General features: G+C 41.6%; 2 protein-coding genes across 2 annotated transcripts; both read left to right on the top strand.

Annotated features, from left to right (window-relative positions):
- The first annotated feature begins 6,040 nt into the window (after positions 1-6,040).
- LOC121854108 lies at positions 6,041-9,197 on the top strand. The gene has a single exon (XM_042348498.1). It carries the CDS (start codon positions 8,214-8,216, stop codon positions 8,883-8,885), a length of 672 nt encoding a protein of 223 aa, XP_042204432.1. The 5' UTR covers positions 6,041-8,213; the 3' UTR covers positions 8,886-9,197.
- Positions 9,198-11,142: 1,945 nt separating this feature from the next.
- LOC121854114 lies at positions 11,143-12,858 on the top strand. The gene is made up of 4 exons (XM_042348504.1): positions 11,143-11,332; positions 11,662-11,764; positions 12,031-12,161; positions 12,642-12,858. The coding sequence occupies exons 1-4, from the start codon at positions 11,286-11,288 to the stop codon at positions 12,811-12,813; spliced, it is 453 nt and encodes a 150-aa protein (XP_042204438.1). The 5' UTR covers positions 11,143-11,285; the 3' UTR covers positions 12,814-12,858.
- Positions 12,859-12,882: the final 24 nt, after the last annotated feature.

Genomic DNA, 12,882 nt, shown 5'->3' with positions numbered 1-12,882 from the left:
ATACATCCTCAGTGGCATAATAAACACACACACACACACACACAAACACACACACACACACACACACACACACATCCTTGACCACCGAAGGGTCAAGACGTACCTGGCGCTCCTCTGGGAGCAGCCAGGTCAACTGTTAAGTTGGCCCATACCAACCCCCTCCCCTGAACCCTCCTCCCCACCGGAATATCAACAAGTTCTCGCCAGAAGTTACAATTTCATTTAGGAAAGGAATGGAACCAGTGTTAAACAGTGGTGAACAGTGCTTAAGTCAGTGAGAACAACTCAACAGTAACAGTTGTACCCAAGTTAACCTTCACACAGTGAGGTCCCAGGTACCCAGTGATAACGGCCCATGATAACCAGCGATGTGTTAATCCGTCTACGATAGGAAGGCCTGGGACCAAACCTCACTCATATAACACCATCTGTGAGGGAATTACTACACCACATGTCCGTCATAACACCATATGTGAGGGAATTGCTACACCACGTCAAGTCCCTCATCACACCATCTGTGAGGGAATTACTACACCTAACAGAGATCAAAACAAGGAGATAAGAAATTGTTTAATATCACCGAAACAAAATGTCCTGTGAGTAAGATGCCAGATACCAACAGATGTACTTCAACATTGGAATCACCTTGAGATTAACCAACCAAACTCTAACATTAATCTAACCTAACTTAACTTTACCTAAATTTACCATACCTAATCTACATATACTAAACAACATTAACCATACGACAAAAGGAAACGACCACACGACTACTGTACATGCCATTATCACAAAAAACAACGCTACTGAACTCCTTTATCTGACCAACGTAAATTTTTATTCAATTATTTAACAGTCAATATTACTGATATGGGGAGGCGCTGAGGGAGAAGGAGGGGGAGGCGCTGGGGGAGAAGGAGGGAGGGAGAGAGAGGGAAGGTGGAATGGAGGGAGAGGGAAGGTGGAATGGAGGGAGAGGGAAGGTGGAATGGAGGGAGAGGGAAGGTGGAATGGAGGGAGAGGGAAGGTGGAATGGAGGGAGAGAGGGGAGGTGGAATGGGAATGGAGGGAGAGAGGGAAGGTGGAATGGGAATGGAGGGAGAGAGGGAAGGTGGAATGGAGGGAGAGGGAAGGTGTTACTTATTTTGTTTCATAATTCATGTGGTCGCTGCTTTACGTGGGTGAAATATTTGTACACTTCCTTTATTAATCATTTCCTTATTTATTGGTGCCATTGTTGTTCATACTCGTTCTTTACTTATATAATCCTACCATTTTTAGTGCTAAATTGGTATGACTCACTATTCTTCTCATTCTTCCAAGTTGGGCAGTGCTTGTCAAAGGAGGCGTGTTCTTGCTTACAGGAAGTACACTTCAGCTTGCTAGCTTGAGTGTGAATGTTTACCTGTGTGCATGTTTGTGTATGACTGTATGTGTGCTTTATGTGTGAGTGCATGGGCGTGTTATGTAATAATAATAATAATAATAATAATAATTAACGGTTTATTGAAAAAGTTCTGCAGCCCGAAGGCTGAAAATATACATTGGACATAAATGATTTATTACATACATTGGTGGTTTAACAAAAGCCTTCATTAGAGAAAGGAAAAGGAACATGCAGTGAACATACAGATTAATGTAGGTGTTGAGCAGCAAACACGTGGTGTAGTAATTACCTCACAGATGGTGTTATGAGGGACCTCACGTGGTGTAGTAATTACCTCACAGATGGTGTTATGAGGGGCATCACGTGGTGTAGTAATTCCCTTACAGATGGTGTTATGAGGGACTTGACGTGGTGTAGTAATTCCCTCACATATGGTGTTATGAGGGACCTCACGTGGTGTAGTAATTCCCTTACAGATGGTGTTATGAGGGACTTGACATGGTGTAGTAATTCCCTCACATATGGTGTTATGAGGGACATGACGTGGTGTAGTAATTCCCCACAGATGGTGTTATGAGGGACATGACGTGGTGTAGTAATTCCCCACAGATGGTGTTATATGAGTGAGGTGTGGTCTCAGGCCTTCCTATCGTAGACGGATTAACACATCGCTGGTTGTTGTTGGGTCTCGCGGGGGGGGGGGCCGTTATCACTGGGTACCTGGGACCTCACTGTGTGAAGGTTAACTTGGGTACGACTGTTACTGTTGAGTTGTTCTCACTGAACTTAGCACTGTTCACCACTGTTCACCTCTGTTTAACACTGTGTGTGTGTGTGTTTGCCATTCTAACTCTTGTCCTATCTATCTGTCCTTCTTTATCAATGTTTAGTCTTTATCACTTGTCTGTTTGTCTGTTCTGGGAGAAAAATGAAGGAGGCCACGAGGATGTTGAAAATTCCTCAAGGGGGGGAATGGAGTGAAAAAGGTTGAGAACCACTGACTTATACTGACTCTATACTGTATCTTCTCTTGATTACAGTGACGATTTATGTTCTAATTTTTCTTATATTTTTCAGTATTATCTGTCCATTATGTTAAAAGTAATAGAGTGTTTATATTTGCTTGTAAACAGACAAACACACGTCAACAGTAAAGGCCCTTTAAGGATGTAACATTATCACTATTGTTTAAGTACAGGTTAAGATGAATTTGTTTCCTTAGGTCAACAGAAAAATGAATTATATTAACTTTTCGTGATCTGTTAATTATTGACTGTAAACCTGTACAGGTCGCTCCTCCCTGGGCCTCCCAAACTGAAGCAGTATCGACCCCACATGAGATAAAACAACACACCCGCACCAGGGCCGCTCACACCAAGGCCGGAACGGACATATTCTGAGGCAAATTGTTCGAACGAGTGAGTCAGGTTATCAACACATATCTTACACTATATTCGAATTACATATAATTCTAATCTTTCAGACTTTATCCTCGAGGGAAGACAGTTTCCCTCTCCCTATAAAGACAGTGAGTCGTGTAACAGGTTAAGGTGAGTAAACTATAACACTCACCGCGGCGTCACACATCGTCTGTCTCCGGACAATTTGTCTGGTTCAGGGACTCATTCCTGTGACTCAGTCTCACCTCGGGGAGCGAACTGTACCGAATATTAAATATTTATTACGACAAAAGTAGATGAAATATAACACATTTCTTTCATCTAATTGTTTATTTTGTTAATTTACTTTACTATATATTAAAAAAGATCATTAACGTCAGAGGACAAAGTTTGTGATCTCGGTAAATAAGTAACAGTCACTGTCAGGCGCTTGACGTTAGTCTGTGAAAATATGTCGGTGTTTACTGTTGATCGGAAACGGCAGGCAAGGATTTCGCTTAAATTGGCCCCATTATGGGTTTATCCGACATTTGTTCATATGAAAATATACTGGATTATTTCTAGTACACACTTCTGATTGGAAATGTTTTGTGGGGGGATTAGAAAGTTATTTAAATGAACTAGAGTGTTATGCCATTGTCAATGGCTGTTACAAACAAACTCCTTGTTTTTTTTAAATACCAATACTAAGTTACTAAAGTGTGAACGACAGTGTTAGCAGGCGTGGCAGAAGGCAACAACCTCTTCCCGGTGAGTACACATACCTTTAGCAAGCAAACATACCATACAAACTTGTCTTTATATTTGATTAATATTTAAGTATACTCAGGTTGGTTTATTGTATTAGGTCTTGTGGTGGAAGTAAAAGTTGCCTGCACAAGTTTCTCTCCGCTCCCCGGTAACTGTATCTGTGTTAGGGATCTATGTGAGTACTGAGAGGGACATTCCTGGACTGGCTGGGGTGGGGATGTATTTTTTTTTCTTCAATAAACGTATCAATCAATGAAAAATCCCCGGTAACTCCCGTCAATGTGGTAAGGACGCAGTCTGTTTCTCACTCTCCCCACCAACCACCCGGTTCCCGTCCTACCTTTCACTCCTGCCCTACCCCCCCCCCCTCCCCCGTAATTATATACCATCTTGAGCCAGTACACGTGTAACATTATAATATCAAAACACCATATTTAACGGTGTTCCCATAATGTACTAAAATTAGCTCGACCATAGTGTAGCTATACCAGTCCTTATAACAAAGAACCAACTTTGAACATTTGATGAAAAACAAAGGAACAGTGTTGAATTAAAGTAGATTATTCGCGTTATTTTTCTGCATAAAAAACAAAAACAAAAAAATTTGCTTCTCCATACCTAATTGACTAATTGAAATGAAACAATTGATTAAAATCGAGGTGGTTACATTCAATAAATAACGCTTTATAGTACAAGCCAATTGAACGAGTGTGAGCAGTTATAATAAGTCATCACGTGTGTTGTGCCTGCGTGTCTTCATCACAGCCACAAAGTCGGATTGAGCAGAACTACTTGGCACTAGACTACAGAAAAAAGTTTAAGGGCTTGAGAGTAAGGAGGGCAAGAGCTAATCTTATCACTATATCTTAGATGCTGAGACATATGATCCGTTATTGTGATCACCTGAAGGTTCCCTCTCCAGATTATTTCACCAGAAAATTAACCATCATAATTCTAACTTAACTTAACGTAACCTACCCTACCCAGACGAGACATGAAGGAAGTTTATTCTAATCTCTCTGTCTCAAGGCTCGGTCACATGTGTTCTGGGACAGTGAACGATTATTCTTGCTCTCCCCGTGAACCTCCAAGATAACAAACATAACATAAACCACATCACTTCATCTTATCTTCCTCTGCCTTCTCTTAACACATCTCCGTATCTCACCATCGGGTTTTGTAATGATACTGTTTGTTTTGTTTTTATAGTCTGAACCTAAAGGACCAAACACACTGTCTCCAATTCCCTATCAGAGAGCACCTAAAGATTAGCTACAAACGCTTAGTTTACCTTATTATTAAGACTGACAACCTAACCTACACCCCCCCAGGTAGTGTTAGGGTGGTTAATCTTCAAATTAAATAATCTTGGGGATCTAATCTCTAGGTGATCCCCTATCAGAAGCTCTGTTAATATATCATACAGCCCAAGAGATGGGGAGATGGTGCCTGTCTCTCTATCCTCAACACCAAAGTAATGGACAATAGGATAAGTTTTCATAACAATAACATAAGAAAGATTCAATCTTAAGGTCAGGCGAATATAATCTTTCAAATAGTTCAGAGGTTATAACAAGTTGTAGTAACGGGGGTCGACGATAAGATAAGAGACCGAGGTTAAGTGAGGGTACAATGCCAGCTACTTATATGAGTACGGTTTGTCATAACAACCACAAGTTACAATTATCGGTAAGACTCTGAATAGCCAGGAGTTAGGTGAGCATGAAGATGAGCGTGAAGATGAGCGTGAAGATGAGCATTAAGATGACTAATCACACACGTCATGTAGAGTCGAGTTGAAAATGCAGACTATTTAGGGAACATGATTATAAAAGGAAAAAACATGAGAAGTATAACATTTCCTCATCCTATATTTTTCACAGCTCTTGATTATTATATTAACAATAAAGAAATATATTAAAATATTGGTATCACTTGAAGGTCCACCTCTAGATAATTTTACCTGAAGATTAACCACTTTAACATTAAACTAACTAACTTAACCCGACCCGACCGGACCCGACCCGACCCGACCTTAACCGTATATAAAATTTTAAAAACATCGATTCTCCCCTTTTTTTGGACATTTTAGCTACCTATAGTGTGTTTATATTTGAAGGAAGTACAATGACTTAGCCCCTTTGATATATTAACTTAATCGCGTAAGTATGAAGTCTTAACCCTTCAAATACGATGGTTTCTTATCTAAATTACGGTAACTTTAATGACTTCATCACTTCTAAGGAAAATTTGGAAATGGACTCCATGTTAACTTAGGAAGAAATTGTCTTTATGTCCTGAAAAATCGATTGAATTATCAGTAATTACCAAGTACCTGTATCCTCCCCGTCTAAATACCTTCAGTGATGTCCTACTTATGTCTTCAGTGATGTCCTGCATAGCTTCAATGATGTCCTCGTTCAGGTGATGCCTTTCCGATTACCCCAGCCTATTTTGGGGGAGATTAGGTTAGGTCAGGTTAGGTTAGGTTAGGTTAGGTGAAGATAATCCTGTATATTAACACAGGTTCCGTACAAGTGTAATATATAAAACACAAATGCGTGTTACAGCTTCCATTATGTCGGTCGTTAGGGAGGTCCAGGATCACCGCACTACTTCCGTCTACACAGCCACACCACTTACTGGGTGTTTCTAGACCGTCTGTTTGATCAGGTAACACAAGTACTGGATAGCAGTTCCTTTAATTAACACGGTCATGGCGTCGGGTTAAGCTAATCGCGTGACGGTGAAAATTCTAGTTCTCTATGTGACTTTGACCTTCTTTGGGTCAGGTCTTTATCTCACCTTAGTCACTGTTGGGTGTGTCAACTTCCGTGGGTGAATACGTGCTCCCCTGGTTACTGCGAAGTCTATGTTTTACTGCTACTGACCTGGATGCTTTGGTCTGATAGATAAACATTATTGTTACGTTACGTTAGGTTATGTTACGTTACGTTAGGGTGGTTTTTGGTTAATCTTTAGCTGAAACAAGCTGGGGTGGAGACTACTCAGGTGATTATATATAACTTTCTCGGGTTGTCCTTGGTGCTATCAACTTATTTTTCAACATGGTATAACTGCTCTTTCTGTTATCATGCAGAACCAATGTGAATTTGCATGACGATTTTACTGAATAATCTAATGTACTGTAGTGCTGGTATCACGTATATGTATTGTGTATAAAATAGACCCCCATATTTATTACATTTTCTAAGTTAATTTCAAAGAGTTGATACCAAAGAAAACTACAACATTTATACGGGTACCTAAAGTTAATGAAACTTCCCTTCAATTATATTCTGTACTTTATCCTCTTCACCACTGATCAGCTCGTTAGCCACTTGGGCGATCGGTCAGGTCTCTTTTACGCACTGATGGCAGATACTGGACATGTACTGGCTCCTGAATATATCGGAACCTGCTCCAATGTTGGTCAATTCTAGTCTTGAATGTGCTCACCCTCGGTGCCGTCACAACACTCTCTAGCAGATTATACCAAGAGTTCACAATTCTCACTTCGAAAAAGTTTGTGTTGACTTCTTTCTGAACTTGTGGTATTCTTCAGAGCTTTGACTCCTAGAGGGGCGGGCGTCCGCCAGCTCCAGGTATGGACACTCAACTGAGTAATGCCCTGAGATGCTTTTAAACTTAAATTAAGTCACCCCTTGCCCGCCTATGGTATAAGCGAGGCAACTGCAGGCGTACTAGTCTCTGAGGTGTCGTACCGCAGCCACCAGTTTGGTGGCCCTCCTTTGGACATTTTCGATCAACTGACAGTCTCTAGACAGACCGTCTAGATATATGAACAACCTTCTTATAAACCCTGCTATTGTAGATTAGTTGCTTGATTCACCTCATAATGGCCGAGAACTTCAGATTGTTGTCAACATACATACAGGTCCTTTTCAAATTCGGTCTCTGTTAATGCTGTTTCTTCGTCCCGTTGGGACATGTGATACGCGTCCTAACTGTTGGTGCGACCTGTAGGTGCATCCTCTTACACTTCCTGACATTGAATCTTAGCAGCCATTTCTTTGACCACTCTTGAAGCTGCCAGAGATTGTTCTGGACCTCTTTACAGTCCATTTGGGTGGTCACTGTGGAATTCGTTAATCAGGAATTAAGAAAATCGTTCTATTTAATATATAATTGAAACCTCGTTTTCACACCCTATTTGGTCAAACATGTGAAGGATGTCACCCAATGTGTCCCTACTGGACCTGGCATGTTGTCTCCGGCAACAACCAAGCAACCAATCAGTTAAATGTCTGTCTGCCTGCCTGTCTGTGCGTGCGTGCATACGTGTGTTTATCGTGTCATGCATCATCTAATAACGGCTAAGAATGATATTGTCGATGACAGTGAGATGTTGTAGCTGTGGCCGAACTATCGGGAGATAATCATTAATCATAACACATTAAGCGTCCCACGTGTATAACTTTATGTAACTCGCTCCGTCGTCGAAACACGGAGCCAATTACCTGGCCTCAGTATTACAAGCCTTCGTATATAAATAATAGACAACTGAAGTTCTGATGAGTTAGTAATTACCGAGGAGTCGAGGCAACTGGATATATATAAGGAGGAGAGCAGCAGTGAAAGTCATAGGAGCATCAGACAACCACCACAACAACATTGGCCCCCGAGAAGGTGTACAGTTGTCTCTTGTTGCTGACATGGTGGTTCAGCGAGTCTTATACAGACAGCCTGCAGTTACCAGCATCACCCTCGCTTGTCTCATACACGCAGTACTGGCGACACCAACTGCTAACAGTCCTCACAACCTCACGATCAACAGCCTCGCCGGCAATGTTCTCACGGTCCACTCACCCGCTGCGTTTATGGAACACTTCGACTCGCAGATGCCTATAAACTGGCTACAACCGGAGATGATCTGTTCTCCTGCTGAGCTTATGAATGATCACTTTAGTCGCTACACTGCCTTCCCGCTATCAGTGATTACATTCAACCTCGTCAACGCCTGCCAGAATCTCCAGGAGAACAGAGAGGTGGTGGTGTTGGAGGACCGCCACCAACTATCTCCTGAGTGGCTGGCACACGCCACCGTGCTCGGGGAGTGTCCCTGGGAGCTAGTGAGGAAAGACTTCATCCCTGGCATCGTGCCACCCTCTATCATAGAGCTGGGGTGCCTGTGTAACGACCATCGCTGCTCTCTTGTAGGTAACTTCAAATGTATTCCCGTCTCTCGGTCTGTGAGGATCTGGAACCGCGGCCCTCACAGCTGCGGGTCGTATCATCCTCAGACAGTGAAGGTGACGGTGGCGTGTGTGTGTGCTCAGCCTCACAGCCCTCGGGGAGGAGAAGCTCAACCTTTCTTATGGAACTAGTTCATGTCCTCTCATATTGTTCAACATAAAGATAAACCTCCTACACAAGAGTCATTTCCACTTATTCTTGACTCATAATTCATTTCTTGCATAATACTTAGAAAACTGTACATAAGTCATTGTAAAATGTCATTTGGTAAATCATACATAATTGTGTAATGAGTGTGGACGAACAGTTTGCTTCAGCAGCCTTAACACTATGAGCCTCTGCCAGCGTACTGACTCAATTTATTCAGCTTCAAGAACAGCTGACAAATATGTCTTATATTAGTCGTGTTAGGATTCATTGTTTTACATCATACTTACAGAACGTTGTTGTCAAAAGATGTACTGAAGAATTGTCTTTTATCAATTAAAGTTTTGTAACATTTGTAATATTTTATTCCATTCTAAACTTACAAACTTTGTGTGAAATAAGTTCCATTGTGATAGCAAAAGTTTATAGTCGATCCGACTTGTTCCTTGTGTCTCTTGAACCGTATGCAAGAAAAGATTGAGATATATATTTAATCATGTCAGTTATACCTGTAAGGTTGAGTTCAGTTCAGTTAGGTTAGTTTAAATTAGGTTAGGTTAGATCTGGTATACCCGTGCTTGCTGTCATAACTGGCGAACTACTACGACACACAAGTATTATCAACAGAAACTGTCAGTAGTAACAGAAGATCACCTGAAGATTACTCCCCCCAGCTTATTTCACCTGAAGATTAACCAATCTAACCTTACCTAACCTAACCTAATCTAACCTAATCTAATTTTACCTAACATAACCTCATTTCGAATATAACAAAACATTACAGGTTAGGTCTTATAAATCAGTAATAATAATGATGATGATGATAATGATGATGATGATGATGATGATGATGACGACGATGATGATGACGATGATGATGACACGCCACGCCACAAACACTGCAATGATATATGGTGACTAATGACAGCTTCTCCAATATGGTATTGTAATCTTATATAAATCATTACTACCTGTGTATTTTGTTTATATTTTAACTTATGCTGTGTAATGTTTGTCTCAGCCATTTGCTCGTGATATTGCAAGTATTTGTTGTTTTCACCTGAGCGCGTAGAAGAATTGGTTGCTAGGGACGCCGTCACTATGGATACCGTAACCACAACACGTGAGATCGTAGGAGTATATTTTAATTCTGTATAACAATGAAGCTTTTTTTTTCACTTGATTAATACTTTGATTAATATGATTTCTAATAAACTTAAAGCCATAACTATTGAATATTTTAAATGCTAGACATAAATGATGTTATTACGCAAGTCGTAACATTCGCTAAGATGTAACGCTATCAGATGACGTCACTTGTAAACAAAACTTACCTGTCGGCCCACGAGTGAGTGAGTGAACGCTGGCTATAATAACGAAGTTTAACACGTATTTGGTGATCACAGTGACACAAACAATGCCTAATTAGAGGATAGATTGACCATAAAATACGACATAACATTAGACAAAGTCTGTTGATTATTAAAACAAGTTACAGCTGGCGACACTTAGTATAAAGTATTTCCTATCACTAGAAGGTAAAATTGTTGCTTCATGCGTGCTTGTTGTGACTGGTAAGTGATACTGTAAATTACTGAACTCCGTCTACATTATATCGATTGTGCTTAGTTTGGCATATACAGTACAGAATTCAGTGCAGATATTTAATAACAAACAAACCTGGAATGTGATGATGTGGTGTGAACCTGGGAAGCGTGTTGAGAGAATTTTGCGTAGACAGCTCACCTGGGTAGACAGCTCACCAGGTATGAATAATGTTTTTCATTTTCTCTGAATATTCAATCACTCTTGCTGTTGTATATATAAATAACTTCTTTCCTTGTAATTTATTTGTATTCATTTATTACGTTATAAAAGTTATATTTTAGCGTGTGTCTTGAGGAGCAGCTGTGGTAGACGGAGTACAATAGCCTGTACTTGTGTTGCTCTGTGCTTATAATTTATGAATCACCTAATCATTAGCTCCCCACCATATTTAACCACAAGATTAACCACCCTAACGAACCTACCCTACTACCCTACCCTACCCTACCCTACCCTACCCTACCCTACCCTACCCTACCCTACCCTACCCTACCCTACCCTACCTTATCTTACTTCACCTCATTTACTTAAATTTGTCTTAGGTGTTTTCTTTTTACATACCAAATCTCTCTTTTATTCAGTTTGTGTAAGTAATGGTGTCTGGCCCTAAGGGTGATGTGGCCCTCGTTTCAGGTAAGGGTGGTCCTTCTCTCAGGGTGATGGTGGCCCTCCTCTCAGGTGATGGTGGCCCTCCTCTCAGGTGATGGTGGCCCTCCTCCCAGGTGATGGTGGCCCTCCTCTCAGGTGACTGTGGCCCGGCCGTCTAATTAGTCGCCAAGATGGATATGCCCGAAGAGGAACCTCCTGAGTATGCTGACATTGCCAGGTAAGTTACTCTCCCTCACTCACTTCCCTCACTTTCCTCCCTCACTGTTCTCCCTCACATACCTCACAACTCTCCCCCACAGCTGTAACTTTTCTATCTCTCCCGTAACCTCTTTATTACACCTGTCCAACACACCTGTAACCTATCCAACACTTTCTCAGCACAGGTATACGTTATCTGACACACCTGTACCATGATTAACACACCTGTAAACCTGTCTTGTGTTGAAGAGAGAGAGAGAGAGAGAGAGAGAGAGAGAGAGAGAGAGAGAGAGAGAGAGAGAGAGAGAGAGAGAGATTAACTTATTGCGTACGTGTGTGTATTGACAGCGAGGAGGAGGAGGAAGAAGAGGAAGAGGAGGAGGAATTTGACGAGGAGGCACATCTCGAGGCTCAACGCTCGGCACTAGAACAGGAGTTGCTGTCAGAGACCGTGAGTAACAAACGGACACACACACACACCCCTGTCACACGGACATACAGGTAACATACACCTCACAACTCACAATACACCTCACAACTCACATACACCTCACAACTCACAATACACCTCACATACACCTAAGACACTCAAAATACAAACCTTTATTGATACCATTATAAAATAGTGTAAACACATATCGTACTTATCAATATGACTGACCTACTGTATATAGTGTATTGTAGATCATTATCTCAGGTGTGTGTGTTTACCTGTAGCTGGAGCTAATTGAGACGCTGACGGTGCTCCCAGAGAAGTCTCGACTCAAGTGGACACCTCACTTTAAGTCTCTGGCCACCAGCTTCCTTAGAGACCCTGAAGAACGAATTATGTGCTGTTATGTTGTCAGGTAGGCCGCTGTTCTATGCTGTTATGTTGTCAGGTAGGCTGCTGTTATGTTGTCAGGTAAGCTGCTGTTATGTTGTCAGGTAGGCCGCTGTTCTATGCTGTTATGTTGTCAGGTAAGCTGCTGTTATGTTGTCAGGTAGGCCGCTGTTCTATGCTGTTATGTTGTCAGGTAGGCTGCTGTTATGTTGTCAGGTAAGCCGTTGTTCTTTGCTGTTATGTTCTCTGCTGTCACTAATGTTGTATTTATAAGGAACTCCGGACGAGAAGACAAGCGACGGAAGTAAAAATAAATAAATAAATAAATAAATAAAACCCTACAAAACGCATATAAATACACCTCACGTCTCTTGTCTTGTTGCCCGGAGAGTTTCCCATAACTCAGGCAGGACATAAGACACTATTAGGAATATTACATATATACCTGAATATTCTCTGTGTACCAGGAACCAATATTAATATAGCGTCTGTGTGTACCCCGAAGGAGCGCCGGCAAGACACGCTTGGCTGTGAGTCTCAACCTGCCAGTGGGCGCTGTAGGTGCAGTGTGGTACTTCCTCAAGTTGGATGACGAGGTGCGCATCACCGCCCAGAACTTCAAAGAATGTGTCTGGTACGTGGTAACTCTGTCTGGTCTGGGGTGTTTGGTGAGGTAGTAGCTGGAGGAAGTACTCTCCAACTTCGTGGTCAGAGGAAACGAATGAGAGGCTATTTTACGAGTTATA

The sequence above is a fragment of the Homarus americanus genome, unplaced genomic scaffold (genome assembly GCF_018991925.1).
Source record: "Homarus americanus isolate GMGI-L3 unplaced genomic scaffold, GMGI_Hamer_2.0 scaffold25195, whole genome shotgun sequence".
In the NCBI taxonomy this organism is placed as follows: Eukaryota; Metazoa; Arthropoda; class Malacostraca; order Decapoda; family Nephropidae; genus Homarus; species Homarus americanus.
This window is presented reverse-complemented; position numbering and strand designations above follow the sequence as displayed.

What these genes read in the sequence shown, in the direction of transcription:
- LOC121854108 (XM_042348498.1), top strand. Translation starts at nt 8,214, where the DNA reads ATGGTGGTTCAGCGAGTCTTATACAGACAGCCTGCAGTTACCAGCATC.
- LOC121854114 (XM_042348504.1), top strand. Translation starts at nt 11,286, where the DNA reads ATGGATATGCCCGAAGAGGAACCTCCTGAGTATGCTGACATTGCCAG. An exon ending in GAGTATGCTGACATTGCCAG is followed by an intron (nt 11,333 to 11,661) that starts GTAAGTTACTCT and finishes GTGTATTGACAG; the next exon opens with CGAGGAGGAGGAGGAAGAAG. An exon ending in AGGAGTTGCTGTCAGAGACC is followed by an intron (nt 11,765 to 12,030) that starts GTGAGTAACAAA and finishes GTTTACCTGTAG; the next exon opens with CTGGAGCTAATTGAGACGCT.